At 42.3% G+C, this 21,772-nt stretch overlaps 1 protein-coding gene across 1 annotated transcript in view; it reads right to left on the bottom strand.

The window, feature by feature from the left end:
• Positions 1–341: 341 nt before the first annotated feature.
• The window catches only part of LOC143021779 (BCAS3 microtubule associated cell migration factor-like), a gene marked incomplete at its 3' end in the record, with an annotated part of 41,863 nt that continues 20,432 nt past the window's right edge, over positions 342–21,772 (bottom strand). Inside the window, 9 exon segments of the mRNA XM_076179500.1 lie at positions 342–476; positions 5,185–5,428; positions 9,771–9,941; positions 10,495–10,695; positions 14,802–14,887; positions 16,385–16,599; positions 19,789–19,928; positions 20,241–20,483; positions 20,814–20,945. Of these exon segments, the coding sequence (XP_076035615.1) occupies positions 342–476; positions 5,185–5,428; positions 9,771–9,941; positions 10,495–10,695; positions 14,802–14,887; positions 16,385–16,599; positions 19,789–19,928; positions 20,241–20,483; positions 20,814–20,945 (1,567 nt within the window).

Here is a 21,772-nt window from a genome sequence, read left to right as displayed (position 1 = left end):
ACTGGGGCTCCTACAAATCTAATTCAGTTACTTTTGGTTATAAAATCCTAAGCTTACAAAATCCTGATTATTTCAAAACCAAAACAAGCAGTGCACACCACTATACATATTCAAAAAGAATTATTAATACTAAATATACATGACTATTATCTTTTACCTACATTCGTACTTATTTACCAATTTTCAATGAAAACAAAGATTTTATATTAAAAAAGCAAGCAAATAAGCAAGTTTTATGAAAAAATCTCTTACATTAAAAACTTATTAAAAGAACATACTAAACTTTAAAGGCAACATAAAACAGCTTTGCACAGTATGTTTCAATGAAATATATAACTTACCTGCATTACCAGGTCCATGACCATGTGTGTCTAACATTGCATCTGCCAGGTTTTGACGAAGCTGAGTCATTTTTGTTTCAGGATCATCACCACTGAACCGTTCTGTCAGCCGTGGAGACTGGTCATGGCTGCTTGCTGGTGTAGCCAAAATAACAATACTATTAACTTTTAACCAATATGATCTAAATATGTAGATATATATGTATGTGAAGGAAAAGGTATGTGGTATATGTATATCATATATACATACATATACCAAAGGCTTTTTTTCCCCCCTTACATGGGGGGTAGCCAAAAAGAAATAGGCATAGAAAACACTCCCACCCATTCCATCCCCTACATACTCCACTCCCCTCCACACTCTTCCCTCCCTCTCATCCTGGCACCTCCTGGATGACAGGTCATCCCTGCATCCTGTCCACTGCCCTGGGTCAGAAGCAGTGTTGCAAGACACAGCACATCCACAGCAAGGCCACTTCATTAATTCGGTGAACCCCTCTCTGTCCCCTCATGCAGAAAAGGAGAAGACGGGAAGAAATCCCTTCGGGCTGCGTCAAATTATTTCTCATACATACTTCCTTACCCCCCACCCACTCCCCCTCATGCATCACACCATCATCCACACCAAACCCTTCTCCACCCACCCTTGTCTTCTGTCCTTTCCCGTCCTTCCTCAACAGACATTCCTCTCTTTCGTGATGCCCCTTTTACCCCATCCAACCATCTCATCCTAGGACCCCTCATATTCACTCCTTCCACCTCTGCCTTCCATGCCTCTTTTACTAATCTTTCTTCACTCATTCTTTCCATGTGTCCAAACCATCCTAATACTTTTTCCTCAACCCTATCTCCCAACTCCCTTTCCACCCTTGTTCTCCTCCTCACCTCCTTATTTATCACTCTATCTAGCCTAGTAGTAACCACTATCATACTTCTCAGACATTTCATCTTAAACATATTCAAACTCCTTTTCTCTTCCTCTCTAATGTTCCATGTTTCTGCCCCATACAGTGTTGTCAGCACAGTCAATCCATTATATAACCTCCTCTTAGCATCCATTCCCTGATGTCTATTTCTCATTACACTTTTTAATCCACCAAGGCATTCACTCGCTTCTCTCAATCTACATTCTACCTCCACCCCCACTCCTCCCTTTCCTGCCACATTCACACCCAAGTATCTAAAACTATCCACTTCCTCCAGTCTCTCTCCCTCAATGCTCACTTCCAGCATGCTGTCACTCTCTCCCCTTGTACATCTCATCACCTTACTTTTGCCCACATTTATCTTCAGCTTCCTTCTTTCACACACCTTCTCAAACTCTGTCACTATCTTCCTCAATCCCTCCTCTGATCCTGCTACAAGCGCAGTGTCGTCAGCAAACAACAACTGGCTTATTTCACACTCTTCTCCATTTTCTTTAACCATCTCCAACCCTTGCATTCACCTCTCACACTACCCCATCCATATACAAATTGAACAGCTATGGCAACATAACACATCCTGACGAAGTCCCACCTTTACCTCAAACCCCACACTCTCTCCATTTCTAATCCTAACACAAGCTCTACTACTCTTGTAAAAACTCTTGACTGCTCTTAACAGCTTTCCTCCTATCCCATATATCTGCAACACCTCCCACAGTGCCTTCCTGTCTACCCTGTCATAAGCCTTTTCCAGATCCATAAAAGCCCAAAAAACATCTTTATATTTTCCTATAGCTTTCTTGCATATCTGTCTTACCACAAAAATCTGATCTACACAACCCCTACCTGTCCTAAAACCACACTGTTCCTCACCAATTACTCCCTCTGTTCCTCTCCTAATCCTCTCAATCAAGACCCTCCCATAAGCCTTCCGAACTACACTGAACAAGCTGATCGCTCTGAAACTACTACATTCACACTTGTCCCCTTTTCCCTTGTAAAGTGGAACTATACAGGCACTCCTCCAGTCCTCCGGCACTCTACCCTCTCTTAAACAAACATTAAACAACCTCACCACCCAGTCCACCACAACTGCACCTCCTTTCTTCAGACACTCTGCATGGCATCCGTCCAACCCAGGTGCCTTACCTGTTCTCATCATCTTAACAGCTGCTTTCACTTCATCTTTCCCTATTTCTCCTCCATTTTCCTCACTCATCACTTTCATTTTCTGCCCACCTTCCTCTCACTGCCTTCTCTTCCATTATCATCTCTTAATCTACACTTTTTACCTTTTCTTCTCTACTTGATCTGCCTCCTCTTCCTCTTTTAATTTCTTTCCAAAGCATCTTTTTATTACTTTATTATCCTATTTCACATCTGCTCTCCTCTTTGCTTTCCTTCCTTTACCTTATGCTTAACTTCCCTTCTCTTTACTTTGTACCTCTCTTACAATTCCCTTGTCCTAATTTGTTACCAATCTATGAAAGCCTGCTTCTTCTCTTCTACATCCTTCTTTGCTTCCTCATCCCACCACTCACTACCCTTCCTTCTATTTCCTCCCACCCTCCTTGTTCCACACACCATCTTTGCACACCTTATGACTCTCTCCTTGAACCATCCCCAGTCCTCCTCCACTCCTAGTTCTACTCTATCCTTCACTCCCTCCCACTCCTCTTTCAGCTTCTTATACTCCTTCTCATTTAAGCAGTACACTCTAAGTATCTCCCTACCTTCTGCCCTTTTCCTCTTTCTCCACCTATTCTCCACTCTCGACTTACCTTCCACCAGAAAATGATCTGATGTTCCCCCACTCTCTCCCCTTAGTACATGTACATCCTTAACTCTTCCTACCATACTCCTGGTCACCACTATATAGTCCATTAATGCTCTATCTGCCACCCTTCTATCCACCACCCTCTCCCATGTGCACTTATGCTTGACTTTCTTCCGAAACACTGTATTTTCTATTATCAACTCTAAAGACACATCTCCATCATCAATTCTCCACTATGATTTTTACCTGGAACTCCATACTTCCCAATCACTCCGTCTATTGGTTCATTTCCTACCCTAGCATTAAGGTCTCCCAATACAACTACATCGACATTTCTCCCTAATCCCTCTATGCACTCATTTAAATCTACCCAAAAAGCCTCCCCTTCCTCTACGCTCTTCTCACTACCAGTCTCATACACACAAAAACCCACATCTCCCTTCCCAGCTTCACCTTCATCCACATCAACCTTGAAGAAACCTCCTTCCACTCCACTACATGCTTACCTATCTCTTCACTTACTAGTATAGCCACCCCTTCTCTCCCTCGTCCCCTCTTCACTCCTGAGAACCTCCCAGCTACACTCCCAAACTCACACTCACCCCTCCCTTTCAATTTAGTTTCACTCAAAGCCAGCACATCCATCTTTCTTCTCACAAACATACTGCCTATCTCTTCCCTTTTACTCTTATCTGTACCACATCCATGCACATTAAAAGACCAAAACCTTAGGGTACTCGTTGGAAAACTCCTAGACCTTCTTATGGCTTTACTTTTTTTTAGGAATGTCCCCTGTGGGGCTACAGGGAGCAGGATTCCTAGTCCTAACCCCCATCTCATTATTTGTCGCCTTTTACAACTCAAATGGGAAGACTTGGTGAGAGCATTCTATCCTCCACCACAGGGTAGGCGAAAAAAGGAAATGAATATTCAGAGAAATGGTACGGGACAGTAACAGGGGGTTGGGGGACAGTCGTAGTATAATAAAAGTGTCATCATTTCTTTATGAACAGTCTTCCTCTATCACAGACAAAATGATGTGTGGCTCTGGTCCATAGGGGTGCCCCATGTTGACCTTAAAGTATCAACTGCATGCTACAATAACTTCCCTTCTCTTTACTTTGTACCTCTCTTACAATTCCCTTGTCCTAATTTGTTGCCAATCTATGAAAGCCTGCTTCTTCTCTTCTACATCCTTCTTTGCTTCCTCATCCCACCACTCACTACCCTTCCTTCTATTTCCTCCCACCCTCCTTGTTCCACACACCATCTTTGCACACCTTATGACTCTCTCCTTGAACCATCCCCAGTCCTCCTCCACTCCTAGTTCTACTCTATCCTTCACTCCCTCCCACTCCTCTTTGAGCTTCTTATACTCTTCCCTTTTACTCTTATCTGTACCACATGGGGTATATAATTTAAAAAATCATAATATATTATCATTTGCAGTAATACATTTAACACAAACACTTTTTGCCTATATAGTGGAATTATACACCAACTCCTCTAATTCACCACTATACTTCCTTCCTTTACAAAATCTTGTTAAATAATCTTACCCACCATTCCACTATTACTATTCATTCCACATGAATACCATCTAAACCCAGTGCCATATCAGCTTTCAAATATTCTAATGCACTATCTTCCATCAGTCATACACCTGGCATCTCCCATTGCCACAAAGCCTCCATATCCTCAGTTACATTCAACAACTCATTCAGATACTCTGTCATTTTGCATTCACTTCCATAAACAGCTGCCAACTGTACCTTTTACACTCCCTTTTTTACCCAACACAACTATCATTTTTCCATTCACTGCCTTCCAAAACACTTTTATATTCATTTGAAAATTCTGTCAAACACCTACCTCACCTCATATCCAATTTCCTCTTGGATTCCCTTTTCATCCAACACACCTATTATTATTCTATTCACTGCCTTCCAAAACACTTTTTTATTCATTTGAAAATTCTGTCAAACACCTACCTCACCTCGTATCCAATCTCTTCTTGGATTCCTCACCTCTTTCCTTCCACCTTCCTTACTCTACACCTATTACATGCTTCCCCATTTCTTCTTTGCAACTATTCCTCATATACTCATTTCTCACCCAGAATCAAAATGCTGAAACTTACTGAGAGATCCTGCTTCAATTAATACAGGCACATTGGCACCACCAGAGCCTGGCATGTTGACAGGAGAAGACCTTGGGGGCCTCCCAGTGGCTGGAGGTGTAGAGAGGGGAATTTCACATGTACCTCCTAGTCCACCATGTCCATCCCCTCCTCTGCTCCCTACAGGAGCTTGAACAGTTTTAAAAGTAAACTGTGGTCCCATCCATAACCGTCGATGGGGTCCAGCATGAGTATGAATTTCCACCTGTAGGAATAAAAGATAAAAATAAATAAATAAATAAAATCAATAAAGGGAGCTGGTAGATAGGATTGACCAAAGAATACTGGAATAGTTTGGGTATATGGAGAGAATGAGTAAAGAAAAACTAGGAAAGAGTTTGAGGGAAGAGGAGGATGGAATGAACTTCTGGGGAAGACAGAGAATGAGATGGATGGATGGGGTGAAAAGGGAATGTCTGTCGAGCAGGGAAGGGAGAGCAAAAGATGGGGATCAGTGAATGGTTATGAATGGATGATAAATTGATGTGGGCTGAAGGGATTTCTCATCCTATCTAATTACTCATCAGTGGACAAGGAGGGTCTCAAAGTAAATGAAGTAGTGAGGGTAAACCAGCTTCAGCTGTTGGGACTTGCTGTGGATGTGCTCCATCTTGCTACATTGCTTCTGACCCAGACAGTGGATAAGGGACAGGGATGGCCTTTCATCCACAACGATGATGATGATATGGTTTAACATCACAAACTCTTCCCTATTGGGAGGCTAGGACATTGCCCCTGTCAGAGGACTTTGTAGCATGGAATTTAATAAACCATTCCCTTGGTTCAACTTTGATGGTGGCAGGGTTCAAACTGCCATCCCTTTGACCTTCGCTGCAAGGTCAAGAGGATGGTGGGAAAGCAAATAGATGATAGATGGGTGTGGGATAGGTGGAAGGTGTGTGCATACCTTAGTTGACTACCTCACTCATAAAGTGAAAGAAGCCTTTTACTATATAGATATCTATATACCAAGGGACTCTTTTTCCAAGGCATGCATTACTTATCATCTTTGCTCTTTGTGGACAAAAAGTCATCACTTTCTCCTGCCCACTACCTGGGTCAGAAGCAATGCAGCAAGACACAGCATATCCACAATAAGGCTGCTTTATTTACACAGTGACCATCCCTCTTTGTTCCCCCATGCAGAAAATTACAAAGACAAGGAGAAATCTCTTCAGGTCTTGTCAAATCAGTCCATTCACAAGCATTCCCCACTCATACCTGTCCACTGCTTTCTCCCTTCCATGTTTAACAGATATTTGTCTTTTGTTCAAGGCCCCTTAACCCCATCCATCCTTCTCATTCTCGGTCTTACCCTCAAGTTCACTCCATCCACCCATGCCTTCTTTACTCTTTTGGCAAACCTTTCCTAACTCATTCTTTCCATGCACCCAAACCATCCCAATATTTTTCTCCAGACAAGCATAGGGGGACTTGAGATGAATAAGATAGTCATAGAAATTTAATAGAATAGGCTCAAGGGGACAGTCACACTAATACATACATACATATACCAAGGCTTTTTCCCCCTTACAAGGGAGGTAGCCAAAAAGGAAAAGACATAAAATCATTCCCACCCATTTCATCCCTGAATACACTCCACACCCCTCCACCCTCCCTCTTATCTTAGCACCTCCTGGATGATGGGTCATCCCTGCACCTTGTCCACTGCCCTGGGTCAGAAGCAGTGTCGCAAGACACAGCACATCCACAGCAATGCTGCTTCATCAAATCGGCGACCCCCCTCTCCGTCCCCCCATGCATAAAAGGAGAAGATGGGGAGAAATCCCTTCGGGCTGCGTCAAATTTTGCTCACACATACTACCTCACCCCCTATCCCCCCCCGCCCATTCCACCTCATGCATCACAACATCATCCATATACAACCATTCTCCATTCACCCCTGTCTTCTGTCCTCTCCCGTACTTCCTCAACAGACATTCCCCTCTTCCCCAAAGCCCCCTTCACCCCATCCATCCACCTCATCCTAGGACGTCCCCTCATGTTCACTCCCTCCACATCTGCCTTCCATACCTCTTTTACTAGTCTTTCTTCACTCATTCTTTCCATGTGTCCAAACCATCCTAATACTCTTTCATCAACCCTATCTCCCAACTCCCTTTCCACCCCCGTTCTCCTCCTCACCTCCTCATTTCTCACTCTATCTAGCCTAGTAACCCCCATCATACTTCTCAGACACCTCATCTCAAACATATTCAAACTACTCCTCTCTTCCTCTCTTATGTTCCATGTTTCTGCCCCATACAGTGCTGTTGGCACAATCACTCCTTCATACAGTCTCCTCTTAGCATCCATTCCCAAATGTCTATTCCTCATTACACATTCCAGTCGCTCTCCCTTAATGCTCACTTCCAGTCTACTGCCACTTTCACCCCTTGTACATCTCATCACCTTACTTTTACCCACTTTTATCTTTAGCTTTCTTCTATCACATACTCTCCCAAACTCTGTCACCAACTTCCTCAATCCCTCCTCCGATCCTGCCACAAGCACAGTGTCGTCAGCAAACAACAGCTGGCTCACCTCCCACTTTTCTCCATTTTCTTTAACCATTTCCAATCCCTGACCCACTACTCTTGCATTTACCTCTCGCACTACCCCATCCATGTATAAGTATCCCATCCCATCTCACTCTACCCTATCCATGTATAAGTCACACTAATACAAATCTTAATGCCTTTATGAAAAGAGGTTTTACTCCAACATGGAAAAATGATGCATAGCTATGTTCTGTACAAGCCCTAAAAAGTCCTTAAAGTATTGTCTGGATGCTACAATGCAGTAAATACTCCAGTACTCAAGAGCAATAACTAAATGCAAGACATAATATAACATACGAAAAAATGGGAGTACTCGGACAGATAGCCTAGGGAACAACAACAACACAAAAAACATGTTTCCCTCAGAGATAATTTTATATTCTAACTTTTGTCAAATACTAATGGAATAGAGATGCACTGGACTAGTACTTTGCTAAATGTGCGTACACATCTGCTATCTGAAGATAATCATTTTATCAGTTGAAAAAAATTATACATACAAACATATACCAAGGCTTTTTCCCCCTTACAAGGGAGGTAGCCAAAAAGGAAAAGGCATAAAATGATTCCAACCCATTCCATCCCTGAATACACTCCACACCCCTCCACCCTCCCTCTCATTTTAGCACCTCCTGGATGACGGGTCATCCCTGCACCTTGTCCACTGCCCTGGATCAGAAGCAGTGTCACAAGACACAGCACATCCAAAGGCTTTTTTCCCCCCCTTATAAGGGAGGTAGCCAAAAAGCAAATGCATAAAAACCACTCCCACCCATTCCATCCCTAACATACTCCACTCCTCTCCACCCTCTTATCTTGGCACCTCCTAGATGACGGGTCATCCCTACATCTTGTCCACTGCCCTGGGTCAGAAGCAGTGTCGCAAGACAAAGCACATCCATAGCAAGGCCGCTTCATTAAATCAGCATCACCAATAACAATCTATCCCCCTAACTATATACCAAAGGCTTCTTCCCCCTTATAAGGGAAGTAGCCAAGTCAAAGACCACTCCCATTCCCACCTACCACCCTTGTCTCCCTCTTACCTTAGATCCTTGTGGATGAACGGCCATCCCCGTCTCCTACCCACTGCTTGGGTTGTAAGCAATGTAGCAAAATACAGCACATCCACAGCAATAACCCTCCCTCCCAATCCCCTCAAGTGGGAAATAGAGATGATGAGGAGAAATATCTTCAGGTTGTCAAAATAAAATCCATACACAACCATCCCCCATTCACCTCTATCCCCTGCCTTCTCCCTTCTTTGCTCAACAGATATTCTTGCCCAAAGTCCTTAACCATCTCATCCTTGGTCATCTCAAGTTCACTCCATCCACCTCTGTTTTCCACACCTCTTTTGCTTATCTTCCTTCACTCATTTTTTCCCATGTGTCCAAACCATCCCAGTCCTTCATCAATTCCATCTGCCAGCTCCCTTTCTGCCCCCGCTCTCCTTCTCACAAACTCGTTTCTCACTCTGTCCCACGACTCCCACCTAGTCACCCCTGCTATACTTCTCAGACTTTTCATCTCATACACATTTAAACTTCTCTTTTCAGCCTCTTTTAAATTCCAAGTTTTTGTCCCATACAGTCTGTATGACCACCCCTTCATATAATCTTTTTCCATCCATTCCCAGATGCCTATTTCTCATGACACTTTTCAATCCCCCAAGACATTACTTATTTCTCTCAATCTATATTTTACCTCTTAACTCCACTCATCCATTTCCTGCCACATCCGACCCCAAATACTTAAAACTGTCCATTTCCTCCTCCTCCTCCAACAGTAATTGTAAAAGTAGTAATAGTAATAGTGATAATATCATCAATATCCAATTAGGAAATGTACAACCAGTCACTGCTATAATTTTTAGCAAAATTAAGTCACATATTACAAAATGACCATGGCACAAAAACAATTATGAAAACACATGAATAAGCACTAATCATTCAAACCTATACAACTACTACACTATTTCCTTACCTGGGCCATCCATCTTTCTTCTGGGTCATCATGTTCCAAAGAATGTGCAGGTGAGAGAGATCGCTGTCGTGGAGTAAGTGGAGTAAGGAGAGGAGAAGTGTGGTCCAATGGTGGTCTTATTTCACCACTGGTTGACTCTCTCACTAAAAGCCACTGGGCACTTGCCTGTACCTACAATACATACCGCATTAGTTAGGTATAATTTGCAAACTTTTTCTATGTTTCTATATTCATTGTACATATACAAATGGCTTTTATCCCATTACAAGGGAGGTAGCCAAAGTCGAGGATATAAATCCACTCCCACCCACTTCATCCCCACATACTCCACCACCCCTCCATCCTTCTTTTCTTAGCTGCTCCTGGATGACGGGTCATCCCATCTCTCCCACTACCCTGGATTAGAAGCAGTGTAGCAAGACACACCAAGGTCACTTCATTTAATTGGCAATCCCCTCCCCTCTCCATTTCCTCATGCAGAAAAAGAGAAGTCTCCCAATACCACTACATTGATATTTCTCCCTAAACCCTCTATGCACTCGTTTAAATCTATCCAAAAATCCTCCCTTTCCTCTACACTCTTCTCACTACCAGGCCCATATGCACTTACAAAGACCTACACCACCTTTCCCAGTTTCACCTTCCACATTCCTTGTAAATCTCATATAAAGAAAACAATCAATTCTGAAACTGTTAAGACTAGAACTTCTGAACCAAAACCTACATCTAATTCAATTTTTGAGTCATCTGTAATCTTGTCTTTTGGAACTCCAGCAATGGGTCTTGGATCCAGTTGGTACTCAATCAAATTTCCATGGTAAGCCATAACAAACAGGACATCCATTGGGCGATTGTGCTGCTTTTCATGGGGAACTGTTGGCGAGCCAGCTAACCAACCTCGAGGTCCTCCAAACATTGCTGCTACCTGTATAATCATCAAGTAATTGTAATACTGATACAATGATGAATTTTTGAAGCAAATATTAGAATCAAAAGTTCAAAAAAGGTACAAATATATATATATATATATATATATATATATATATATATATATATCGCTACCACTAATCAAATTTATGATAACTGTAAAAACCATTTCTGTTACTGCTGTGAACTACAAGGTTAGTGCACACACAACTACTTGTACTCTAGCAAATACTGAAATTTTGTAAAACATAACAAATATAAATACTTTACAAACTAAACTATACTAAATAAAGCAAATAATAACAGGACACACCAAAACCACATGCAAATACATACATATACCAATGGCTTTTCCCCCCTTACATACTCTACTCCCATTCACCACCCCTCTTTCCTCTTTTCTTGGCTCCTCCTGGATGACAAGTCGTCCCCACATCTTGCCCACTGCCCTGGGTCAGAAGCAATGTAGCAAAACACCACATCCACAGCAAGGCCATTTCATTTAATCAGTGACCCCCCTCTCTGTCCCCTCATGCAGAAAGAGATGGGGAGAAATCCCTTCAGGCTGTGTAAAAATAACATTCATTCATACTCCCTCATTCCCAACTCAATCCCTTTCATGCATCACAGCATCATGCATACATAACCATTCTCCATTCACCCCTATCTTCTGTCTTCTCCCTTCCTTCCTCAACAGAAATTCCCATCTTTCCCAATACCCATCCATCTCATCCTTGGTTGCCCCCTCATGTTCACTCCCTCCACCTATGCCTTCCACACCTCTTTTACTAATCTTTCTCCACTCATTCTTTCCATGTATCCAAACCATACCAATATTCTTTCATTAACCCTATCTTGCAACTCCCTTCCCACCCCACTCTCCCCCTAACCTCCTTGTGTCTCACTCTAATCAGCCTAGTAATCCCTACCATACTTCTCCAGCATTTCATCTCAAACACATTCAAACTCTTCCTCTCTTATATTTCATGTTTCTCCCCCATACAGTGCTGTCACCACAATCACCCTTTCATACAATCTCTCTTAGCATACATTCCCAAATGTCTATTTCTCATTACAATTTTTAATCCCCCAAGGCATTTACTTGCTTCTCTCAATCTACATTCTACCTCCATCTTCACCCTTTCCTGCCACATTTGCACCCAAGTATCTAAAGCCATCCACCTCCTCCAAAAACTGAAATTCCCTTAGGATATCATATGAAAATGATTAGTATACATTTCTATGCTTGAGCCCTCATCATCATTCACTCATCTCATGTCATACAAACATATAAAGGGTCGTTGAGCAAGAGGGGTATGTCTGTTGAGTAATGGAGAAGGCAAGAGATAGGGGTGATTGGAGAATGGCTGTTGAGCAAGGAAGAGAGAAGGCAGTAGATAGGGGTGAGTAGAGAATGGCTGTGTATAAATGATACTGTAATACTAGGGAGGGGCAGGGGATGGGGAAGGGGGGCAGGGAGTGCCTATATACATACATACATACATATACCAAGGCTTTTTCCCCCTTACAAGGGAGGTAGCCAAAAAAGGAAAAGGCATCAAATCATTCCCACCCATTCCATCCCAGAATACACTCCACACCCCTCCACCCTCCCTCGTATCTTAGCACCTCCTGGATGACAGGTCATCCCTACACTTTGTCCACTGCCCTGGGTCAGAAGCAGTGTCTCAAGACACAGCACATCCACAGCAAGGCCGCTTCATTAAATAGGCGACCCCCCTCTCCGTCCTCCCATTGCATAAAAGGAGAATGATATTTTGATACAGCCCAAAGGGCTTCCCGTCTTCTCTTTTTCTGCTTAAAGGGATGGAGGGTGTGCCAATTAAATAAAGCAGTCTTGCTGTGGATGTACTGTCTTGCTACATTGCTTCTGACCCAGGGCAGTAGGTGAGATACAGGGATAACCCATCATCCATGAGGAGCTAAGATGAGAGGGAAGAAAGGATAGTGGATGGGAGTGGCATGGGTGGGAATGAAATTGATGAGAGTGGGAGTGTGTCTTTTGTTTTGGCTACCTCAAACATATACAACACTCTACCCCCAGTTTCACACAATACATCCAAAGAAGAACACATTCACACTCAGATCACTAAAAAAATTCTTCAAGACTGACCACTAGACTAAATACCTCACAAACACCCCCTCCTAGACATAACCTCCCACATCCACCCCAACCTCACCTATATCACACACCTGTCTACATTTCTTACATTTACCTACCATACATATACATATATATTAACAAACAATGGTGACATCACACAGCCTTAACAACCCCACACATAATTCACTCTCCATTCCCAATAATCACACATATCCTACTATATCTAAGGAAGGTAGCTAACTATCCCACACACATTTGTTAGTTCCTTGTGGACAAAGGGCCATCCCTGTTATCCTCATGCCCTATTACTCATTTGGCTCCCTTTAATAGTCCACATACACAATAAAACAAAGTGCCTCTCTGTTAAATATCAAATGCTCTCTCCAAGTCCATGACTGCCCAACAAACTTCCTTACCCTTTCCAAAGTACATGTATACCAAATCTATTGGTACACTTCCTTCCCTTGGACCAGGATTTCTCAACCTTTATCTCTGCAACCCCCTTAACCCCTATAACACAATGACACCTACATAGGCTCCATGAGGTGTGAGTGAGTATATGAGGATACTAGCGTCGGCATCCTGATATTTATTTAGCAATTATAGCTGAGTGACCCCCATATTCTGTGAATAGGCTTGATCTCATTTTCTGTGCTTATAAACATTCTGGGTGAAAGAGAACAAGTATAACAGCTGTAATTTTATATCTTATACATATGGTGATGCATCACCATACATCAAACAGCTAATATACTTGTGAATGTTTTACTTATATTGAAGAGGTCTTACAATATGTTATGAGGACCCCTAACTTATCTCCAGAACTAGATAAGGTTTTTTTTGTAGGGAACATTTGGGAATGGATGCTAAGAGGAGACTGTATGAAGGAGTGATTGTGCCAACAGCACTGTATGGGGCAGAAACATGGAACATAAGAGAAGAAGAGAGAAGGAGTTTGAATGTGTTTGAGATGAGGTGTCTGAGAAGTATGATGGGGGTTACTAGGCTAGATAGAGTGAGAAATGAGGAGGTGAGGAGAAGAACGGGGGTGGAAAGGGAGTTGGGAGATAGGGTTGATGAAAGAATATTAGGATGATTTGGACACATGGAAAGAATGAGTGAAGAAAGACTAGTAAAAGAGGTATGGAAGGCAGATGTGGAGGGAGTGAACATGAGGGGACGTCCTAGGATGAGGTGGATGGATGGGGTGAAGGGGGGCTTTGGGGAAGAGGGGAATGTCTGTTGATAAAGGATGGGAGAGGACAGAAGACAGGGGTGAATGGAGAATGGTTGTATATGGATGATGTTGTGATGCATGAAGTGGAATGGGCGGGGGGATGGGGGTGAGGTAGTATGTGTGAGCAAAATTTGACGCAGCCAAAGGAATTTCTCCCCGTCTTCTCCTTTTATGCATGGGGGGACGGAGAGGGGGGGGGGTTGCCGATTTAATAAAGCGGCCTTGCTGTGGATGTGCTGTGTCTTGCAACACTGCTTCTGATCCAGGGCAGTGGACAAGGTGCAGGGATGACCCGTCATCCGGGAGGTGCTAAGATAAGAGGGAGGGTGGAGGGGTGTGGAGTGTATTCAGGGATGGAATGAGTGGGAATGATTTGATGCCTTTTCCTTTTTGGCTACCTCCCTTGTAAGGGGGAAAAAGCCTTGGTATATGTATGTATATGTATGTATGTATCATTTTTTTCTAAATCTTTACAAAATAAAAAATCTTACACATGTGGTTATGATCTCATCAACCCCCTGTATGGTATCTGCAGAGCCCTGGTTGAGAAACCCAACTTTAGACATGTACTTAACAATTTCAAAAGTCATTCCACCATAACTACTATGTCCTTTGTCAGACATTCCACATGAAAAGTCTACTAACAACAGTGACCTTAAAACCAAAGAAATGCAGTGCAAGGAGGCAAATTCAATCCAAAACAAAATGATAATGCAATAAAATAAAATCTATAATAACATACCTTAATGACATAGTCACCACTTGGAGATCTAGGTGTTTTACTTCCAGGTGGGCTTCGACTTGGTGATGGACCAGAAGCAATTGTTTCTGTATAAAATATAATTTAAGTTTTATGGTGTCCAGAGATAGTCTTCTATTCACATACATACATATGCCAAAAGCCTTTTCTCCCTTACAAGAGAGGTAGCAAAAAAAAAAACAAAGGCATAAAATCCACTCCTACCTATTCCATCCCCACATACTCCTCTCACATTCACCCCACTCCTTCCCTCTTATCTTGGCTCCTCCTGGATGATGGATCATCCCTGCATCTCACCCACTGCCCTGGGTCAGAAGCAGTGTTGCAAAACACAGCACATCCACAGCAAGGACACTTCATTAAATTATTATTTATCACTCTATATGTTGCTCCAGGTTTCTTGTTTAAGATCTACAGCTCCCTAACTCCCAGGAACAGCCACTGGACTGGCACGCAAGTCCCTCAAGGAAGTACCATTATGTTGCTGTCTAGATATGGCCAGGATGGGACAGCATAACTTGAGGTATAGTGTCCTCTATGTGATGGTTGAATCTGGGGTAGTTTGTTTCTATAACCATCCCTAATCTGTGCTGGTATTCTCATAGTGCTGAAAGTTAACCTAAGTACAATCAGGCCGATGTGGTTCTTGCTTCATTTGAGAGGGATCTTTCTGTTGGGCTGATGTTTTTTTTGTGTTTTTTTTTGACAGTTTACTAAGTTTTGTGCCAGTTCTTGAAGAGCTTGTTTTGTGATACAATAGTAGATTTTTGTATGGATGTATTGTATGGTACAGGTTAGTGTTTGAGTAGTATGCAGGTGGCATAATTTCTCCTCTTTTTTTTTCAATCAGTTGATTGTGTTTGTGATGTAGGAATAGGGTTGAGGGCTCTTGTGGTGTTCTATGGGGAGGATTTTGGTTTTTGTGTGCAAGTGTTCTACTGGAATGATTTCAATGTATTCTGTTATTGTTCTCACTGTTTTATTTTGTATAATTCATAAGGTGTATGTTTTCCTGATTGTTGAGTACTTATGCTTAATTTTTTAAAGTTTGTGTTAGCTATTATCAACTCTTTCTAAACCCATTCCTGCCATTTACCCTCCACTATGATTTGCCACCTGGCACTCCAAACTTCCCAACACTTCATCTATTGGTTCATCCCCTAGTCTAGCATTATGATCTACATTGACATTCCTCCCAAAACTTTCAAAGTATTCATTTAAATCTATCCAAAAAAAAACTTCCTTTTCTCTACATACTCACTACCAGGTCCATATGCATTTACAAAAACCTACATCTCCCATCCCAGTTTCACCTTCATCCACATTAGCCTTGAAGATACTTCCTTCCTCTCTCATCACTTATCAGCAGAGCCACTCCTTCCCTCCCTCACCCACTTCCACATTCCCGACATCCTCCAAACTAACTTAAAATTACCTTCCTTTCAAACAGTTTTACTTAATGCAAACAAATCCATCTTCCTTCTCACAAACATACTGCCAATCTCCTCCCTTTTACTTTCATCTGTACCACAACCATGCACAATTTGAGTAAATAAAAATCTTACCAATTAAATTTTGTAGCAATGGTTGCCTAAGCTGTGCCAAGGGTTTCACTACTGTGGGAGTTGGATATGGTGGGTAGCGTGGGTTTGGATATGCCATGTTTGGACTTGGCTCAAAGAAGAATTTAGATCCTCCTGGAGAAGCTGAGAGCACTGGAGAATTACGGCCTGATGAAGGAGTGTCATCCAAGCCAGCACTACGCTGAAAGCGACTTAATCTGCAACAAAGGGTAAATAATATTCATCAACAAGAGTGCACTACTTGTTTTTATTAATGTCTGGGAGAAGAGACCTATTGGTATGTAGGTGTACACATATTTGAGATGAATTATTAAAGATGTATGGTGGGGGTTACAACGATGGATAGTGAGAAATGTGGAGGTGATGCAGAGAATAGAGACAGAAAGAGAGCTAGCAGACTGGGTTAACACCTTCAATACGGGCCAAAATCTCGCGGGCAACATTAGCTGCCAGACGTGCGATGTTGCGTCATAATAATCGCATTATAAAAAATGAAGTTACCACTGTATTGCTCGTCCTCTTTCACCCATGAATTTTGATAACCATAGAAAATGATGAAGCCAGTTTACAGAGTATGGGGGGTCACGCAGGTACAACTACAATATATATAATCAAGACGCCGACATCGGCATCCTCATGTACCCACTTGCTCCTCATGACGCCTACATAGGCGTCATCGTATCGAAGGGGTTAGTCAAAAAATACTGAGAGAGTTTGGACATATGGGAGAATTAGAGAAAAATACTTACAAAACTAGTGTGAAAGTGGACGGAGGTCACCATATAATGGATCAGTGGCAGCTAACCAGTTCTGACTGTTAGGCCCTGCTGTAGAAGAGCTATGTATTGCTACATTGCATCTGACCCAAGTACTATGGCTGGACACTAAAACAATACAGACAACAGTCCAGAATTTCATCCCAGAGATATTTATGGGTGGGCCCAAGGAATTGCAGTTTTCCATTCAGTAAAAATCTATATACCAGGAGCTTTTTTACCCTTATAAATGAAGTAGCTAAGCCAGAGGCACAAACCTATTCCCACCCATTTTACTCCCCTCCACCACCCTTTCCACCCCTCCCATCTCAGCTCCTCATGGATGACAGGTCATCCCTGCATCTGCCAAATGTCTTGGGTCAAATGCAATGCAGCAAGACACAGTACATCCACAGCAAGGCTGCTTTACTTAATCGGCAACCCCCCTTCCTATCCCCTCATGCAGAAAGAGATAGGGAGAAATCCCTTCAGGCTACATCGAAATATCATTCACACATAAGCACCCCCTACCACCCATCCCCCATCACTCCCTTCCTTGCATAAGAATATCATCTACACAGTTATTTTCCACTCATCTCTACCTCCTGCCTTCTCCCTTCCTTGCTCAACAGACATTCCCCTCTTGCTCAATGTCCCCTCATGTTCACTCCCTCCACCTCTGTCTTCCACAACTCTTTTACTGATCTTTCATCACTCATTCTTTCCATGTATCCAAACCATCCCAATAATCTTTCATCAGCCCTATCTGCCATCTTTTCCACTCCCACTCTCCTCCTCACTTATCATTATTGAAGGAAACATGATTGGAGGACACAAACTGGTGGTGGTGGTGGTAGCAAGAGAAATCCTAGGGAAAAGGCAGGTAGATGGGATGAACAGACCCTATGAGCTCAGTTAGGATATCATACATACATACATACATATACCAAGGCTTTTTACCCCTTTCAAGGGATGTAGCCAAAAAGGGAAAGGCATAAAAACACTCCCACCCATTTCATCTCTAAATACACTCCACACCCCTCCCACCCTCCCTCTCATCTGAGCACTTCCTGGATGACGGGTCATCCCTGCACCTTGACTTTTATACTACGACTGTCCCTCCGTTATGCTGTCACCCAACCCCTTGTTGCTGTCCTGTACCATTTCTCTGAGTATTCTCTTTCTGTGATGGGGGAATTCCCTGTGGTGGGGGAAAAGAATACTGCCACCAAGTATTCCCACTTGGATCGTAAGAGGCGAGAAGAAAGGGACGGGGATTAGGACTAGGCATCCTTCTCCCTGTAGCCCCATGGGGCATATCTCCTAAAAATAAAAGTGAAGTTAGGATATCAAGCAAGCAAAAATGTGCACAAGTGGTGGAAAGAGTTAAGAGAAAAAGTATCTACTAGGCCAATGATTTGTTCCATGAGCGGGTTGCATTGGAAATGAATGGTCAGCATTCTCAGGAAAGTGATGAGATACAATCTTTGCATGGTTAAAGTACATACATACATACATATACCAAGGCTTTTTCCCCCTTTCAAGGGAGGTAGCCAAAAAGGGAAAGGCATAAAAACACTCCCACGCATTTCATCCCTGAATACACTCCACACCCCTCCCACCCTCCCTCTCATCTGAGCACCTCCTGGATGACGGGTCATCCCTGCACCTTGCCCACCGCCCTGGGTCAGAAGCAGTGTCGCAAGACACAGCACATCCACAGCAAGGCCGCTTCATTTAATCGGCGACCCCCCCTTGCATATAAGGAGAGGACGGGGAGAAATCCCTTCGGGCTGCGTCAAAATTTACTCACACATACTACCCCACCCCCCACCCCCCCGCCCATTCCTCCTCATGCAATCACAACATCATCCATATACAACCATTCTCCACTCACCTCTGTCTTCCGTCCTCTCCCTTCCTTCCTCAACAGACATTCCCCTCTTCCCCAAAGCCCCCTTCACCCCATCCATCCACCTCATCCTAGGACGTCCCCTCATGTTCACTCTCTCCACATCTGCCTTCCATACCTCTTTTACTAGTCTTTCTTCACTCATTCTTTCCATGTGTCCAAACCATCCTAATATTCTTTCATCAACCCTATCTCCCAGCTCCTTTTTCAACCCTGTTCTCCTCCTCACCTCCTCATTTCTCACTCTATCCAGCCTAGTAACCTCCACCATACTTCTCAAACACCTCATCTCAAACACATTCAAACTCCTTCTCTCTTCTTCTCTTATGTTCCACGTTTCTGCCCCATACAGTGCTGTTGGCACAATCACTCCTTCATACAGTCTCCTCTTCGCATCCATTCCTAAATGTCTATTCCTCATTACACTCTTTAATCCACCAAGGCATTTACTCGCTTCTCTCAATCTACATTCTACCTCCACCTTCACTCCACCTTTTCCTGCTACACTTGCATGGTTAAAGTGAAGAGTGAAAAGGACAAATATAAAGAAAATGAAAAGGATGAGAATCTTCCTCTCCTATGCCTAGCCACCTTGCTTTGCAGGTAATTATTTATTGCACACCCTTTTCATCCACCAACTATCCACCCTGAATAAATAATGAGTTCAATACAAACAAGATGAAACCAACACTTGTTAATACAAATAAAACACATCATACCTGTTAACAACACATTTTGAAGTGTGTGTTCGCACACCAATATTTCCCCCATATGGTGTTATGGGGAATACATGAGTTGTCCCTCGATGAGTTGACACAGCAACCCAACGAGAGTCTAGTGAAAAAGTAATATCTGTCACCTGGAAAATAACCCAACATGTCCTCAGTATCAAATTCAAATTAATAATAAAAATAACTGAAAAATAGTTTGGTTTATCCCCCAACATGTAGTTAACTCCTTACATTCAATAGTTTATAACAGTTCTAAGTATAAGACAAATCTATTTGGCTGGGGTGACTCTACAACATAATCATTTCAAATTTACATATGGTGAAACATTACTAACAGCCCTTTCATTGTGTAGATTAACACAGTGAAAGAAAAATTCATGAGAAGTGTAATTAAATGCCACAAATGGTAATATGATGAGCAAGTCATTGTAAATCAATACCTTAGCAGTAGTATCTCCTCTGTATAATGTGTAAAGATGGTGCACTGCTGTCTGGGCGGAAGTGAGTGGATGGGGAAAGATACGAAAGAGGTGGAAACTATGACCTTGTTTGTCTGCTGTCAATAGGAGCATCCCTGATGGGTCAAACTGCAGGGCCACAATTGGTGACCCTTGATGTGCAGTGAAATGTGCAATGATGCCCTCCACTGATGAATTAAGGGTAACTTCACCATGAGCAACCCGCTGTCAAAAGATGAAGTGTTAGTGAGGGATGAAAATTTTCATACATTCCAAATTAACACAGCTAATATCTAAAATAAACAAATCAATAAATAGATAAATAAACAAATAAATAAAAATTCTAATATTTTCTAATAATAACATATATATATATATATATATACATACATACATACATACATATCATATAGGAACATAAAATTCAATTATGTACCCAAGTAACAAGAATGGTCTTAAGACCAAATGCAGCCGCAGGCTGCTTGGGTAATGTTTTCAATTATTTGTGAATCCAAACTACAAACATCATATAACAACTAAAATTCAACTATGTACCTGAGTGTCAAGAATGGTAACAACACCAACTGTAGGCTGATTAGAAGTGATGGGAACGGAGATAGGCTGTGTGCTTCCAGGTCGCTGCCCCATCAGATTACAAGCAACACTCTCACCAAATTCTTTCAAGCCCTGTAATAATTCATTTGTAAAATTTCCCTTCTCATTTAAAATTTCCTTAATTTACAAATTACTATTACAAAAGAACTTTCATCATACACATCATCACTCTAAAGTAATGGTTCTCAAACTTGGGAGGGATGCTGCCCCAGGGGTGTGTGAGGATGATACCAGGGGGACATGAATTCACCTGCTCAAAAATCATTGTTTAATAAGAATAATGAAATCATTCCAAGAACAAATATCTGCCATTACATACATGCAAAGTATGATTCCATCAAAACAGAAGGAGTAGCTATACTAGTAAGTGAAGAGATAGATAAGTGTGTGATGGAGTGGAAGGAGGTTTCTTCAAGGTTAATGTGAATGAAGGTGAAACTGGGAAGGAAAATGTGGGTCTTTGTACGTGCATATGGGCCTGGTAGTGAGAAGAGCGTAGAGGAAAGAGAGGATTTTTGGATAGATTTAAATGAGAGCATAGAGGGTTTAGGGAGAAATGTCAATGTAGTGGTATTGGGAGACTAATGCTAGGGTTGGAAAGGAACCAATAGAGTGTGGTTGGGAAGTGTGGAACTCCAGTAAAAAAAAATCATAATGGAGAGTTAATGGTGGAGATGTGTCTACAAAGAGAGTTGATGATAGCAAATACAGTGCTTAGGAAGAAATTCAAGCACAAGTACACATGGGAGAGGGTGGTGGATGGAAGGGTGGTAGATAGGGCATTAATGGAATATATAGTGGTAACCAGGAGAATAGTAGGAAGAGTTAAGGATGTACATGTTCTACGGGGAAAGACAGGGAATATCAGGTCATTTTTGGTGGAAGGAAAGTTGAGAGTG

Source organism: Oratosquilla oratoria, chromosome 42 (assembly GCF_046742065.1).
Source record: "Oratosquilla oratoria isolate Oo_2021 chromosome 42, ASM4674206v1, whole genome shotgun sequence".
Lineage (NCBI taxonomy): Eukaryota > Metazoa > Arthropoda > Malacostraca > Stomatopoda > Squillidae > Oratosquilla > Oratosquilla oratoria.
Note: the sequence above shows the minus strand (reverse complement) of the source record. Positions and strands in the feature narration are given on the sequence as shown.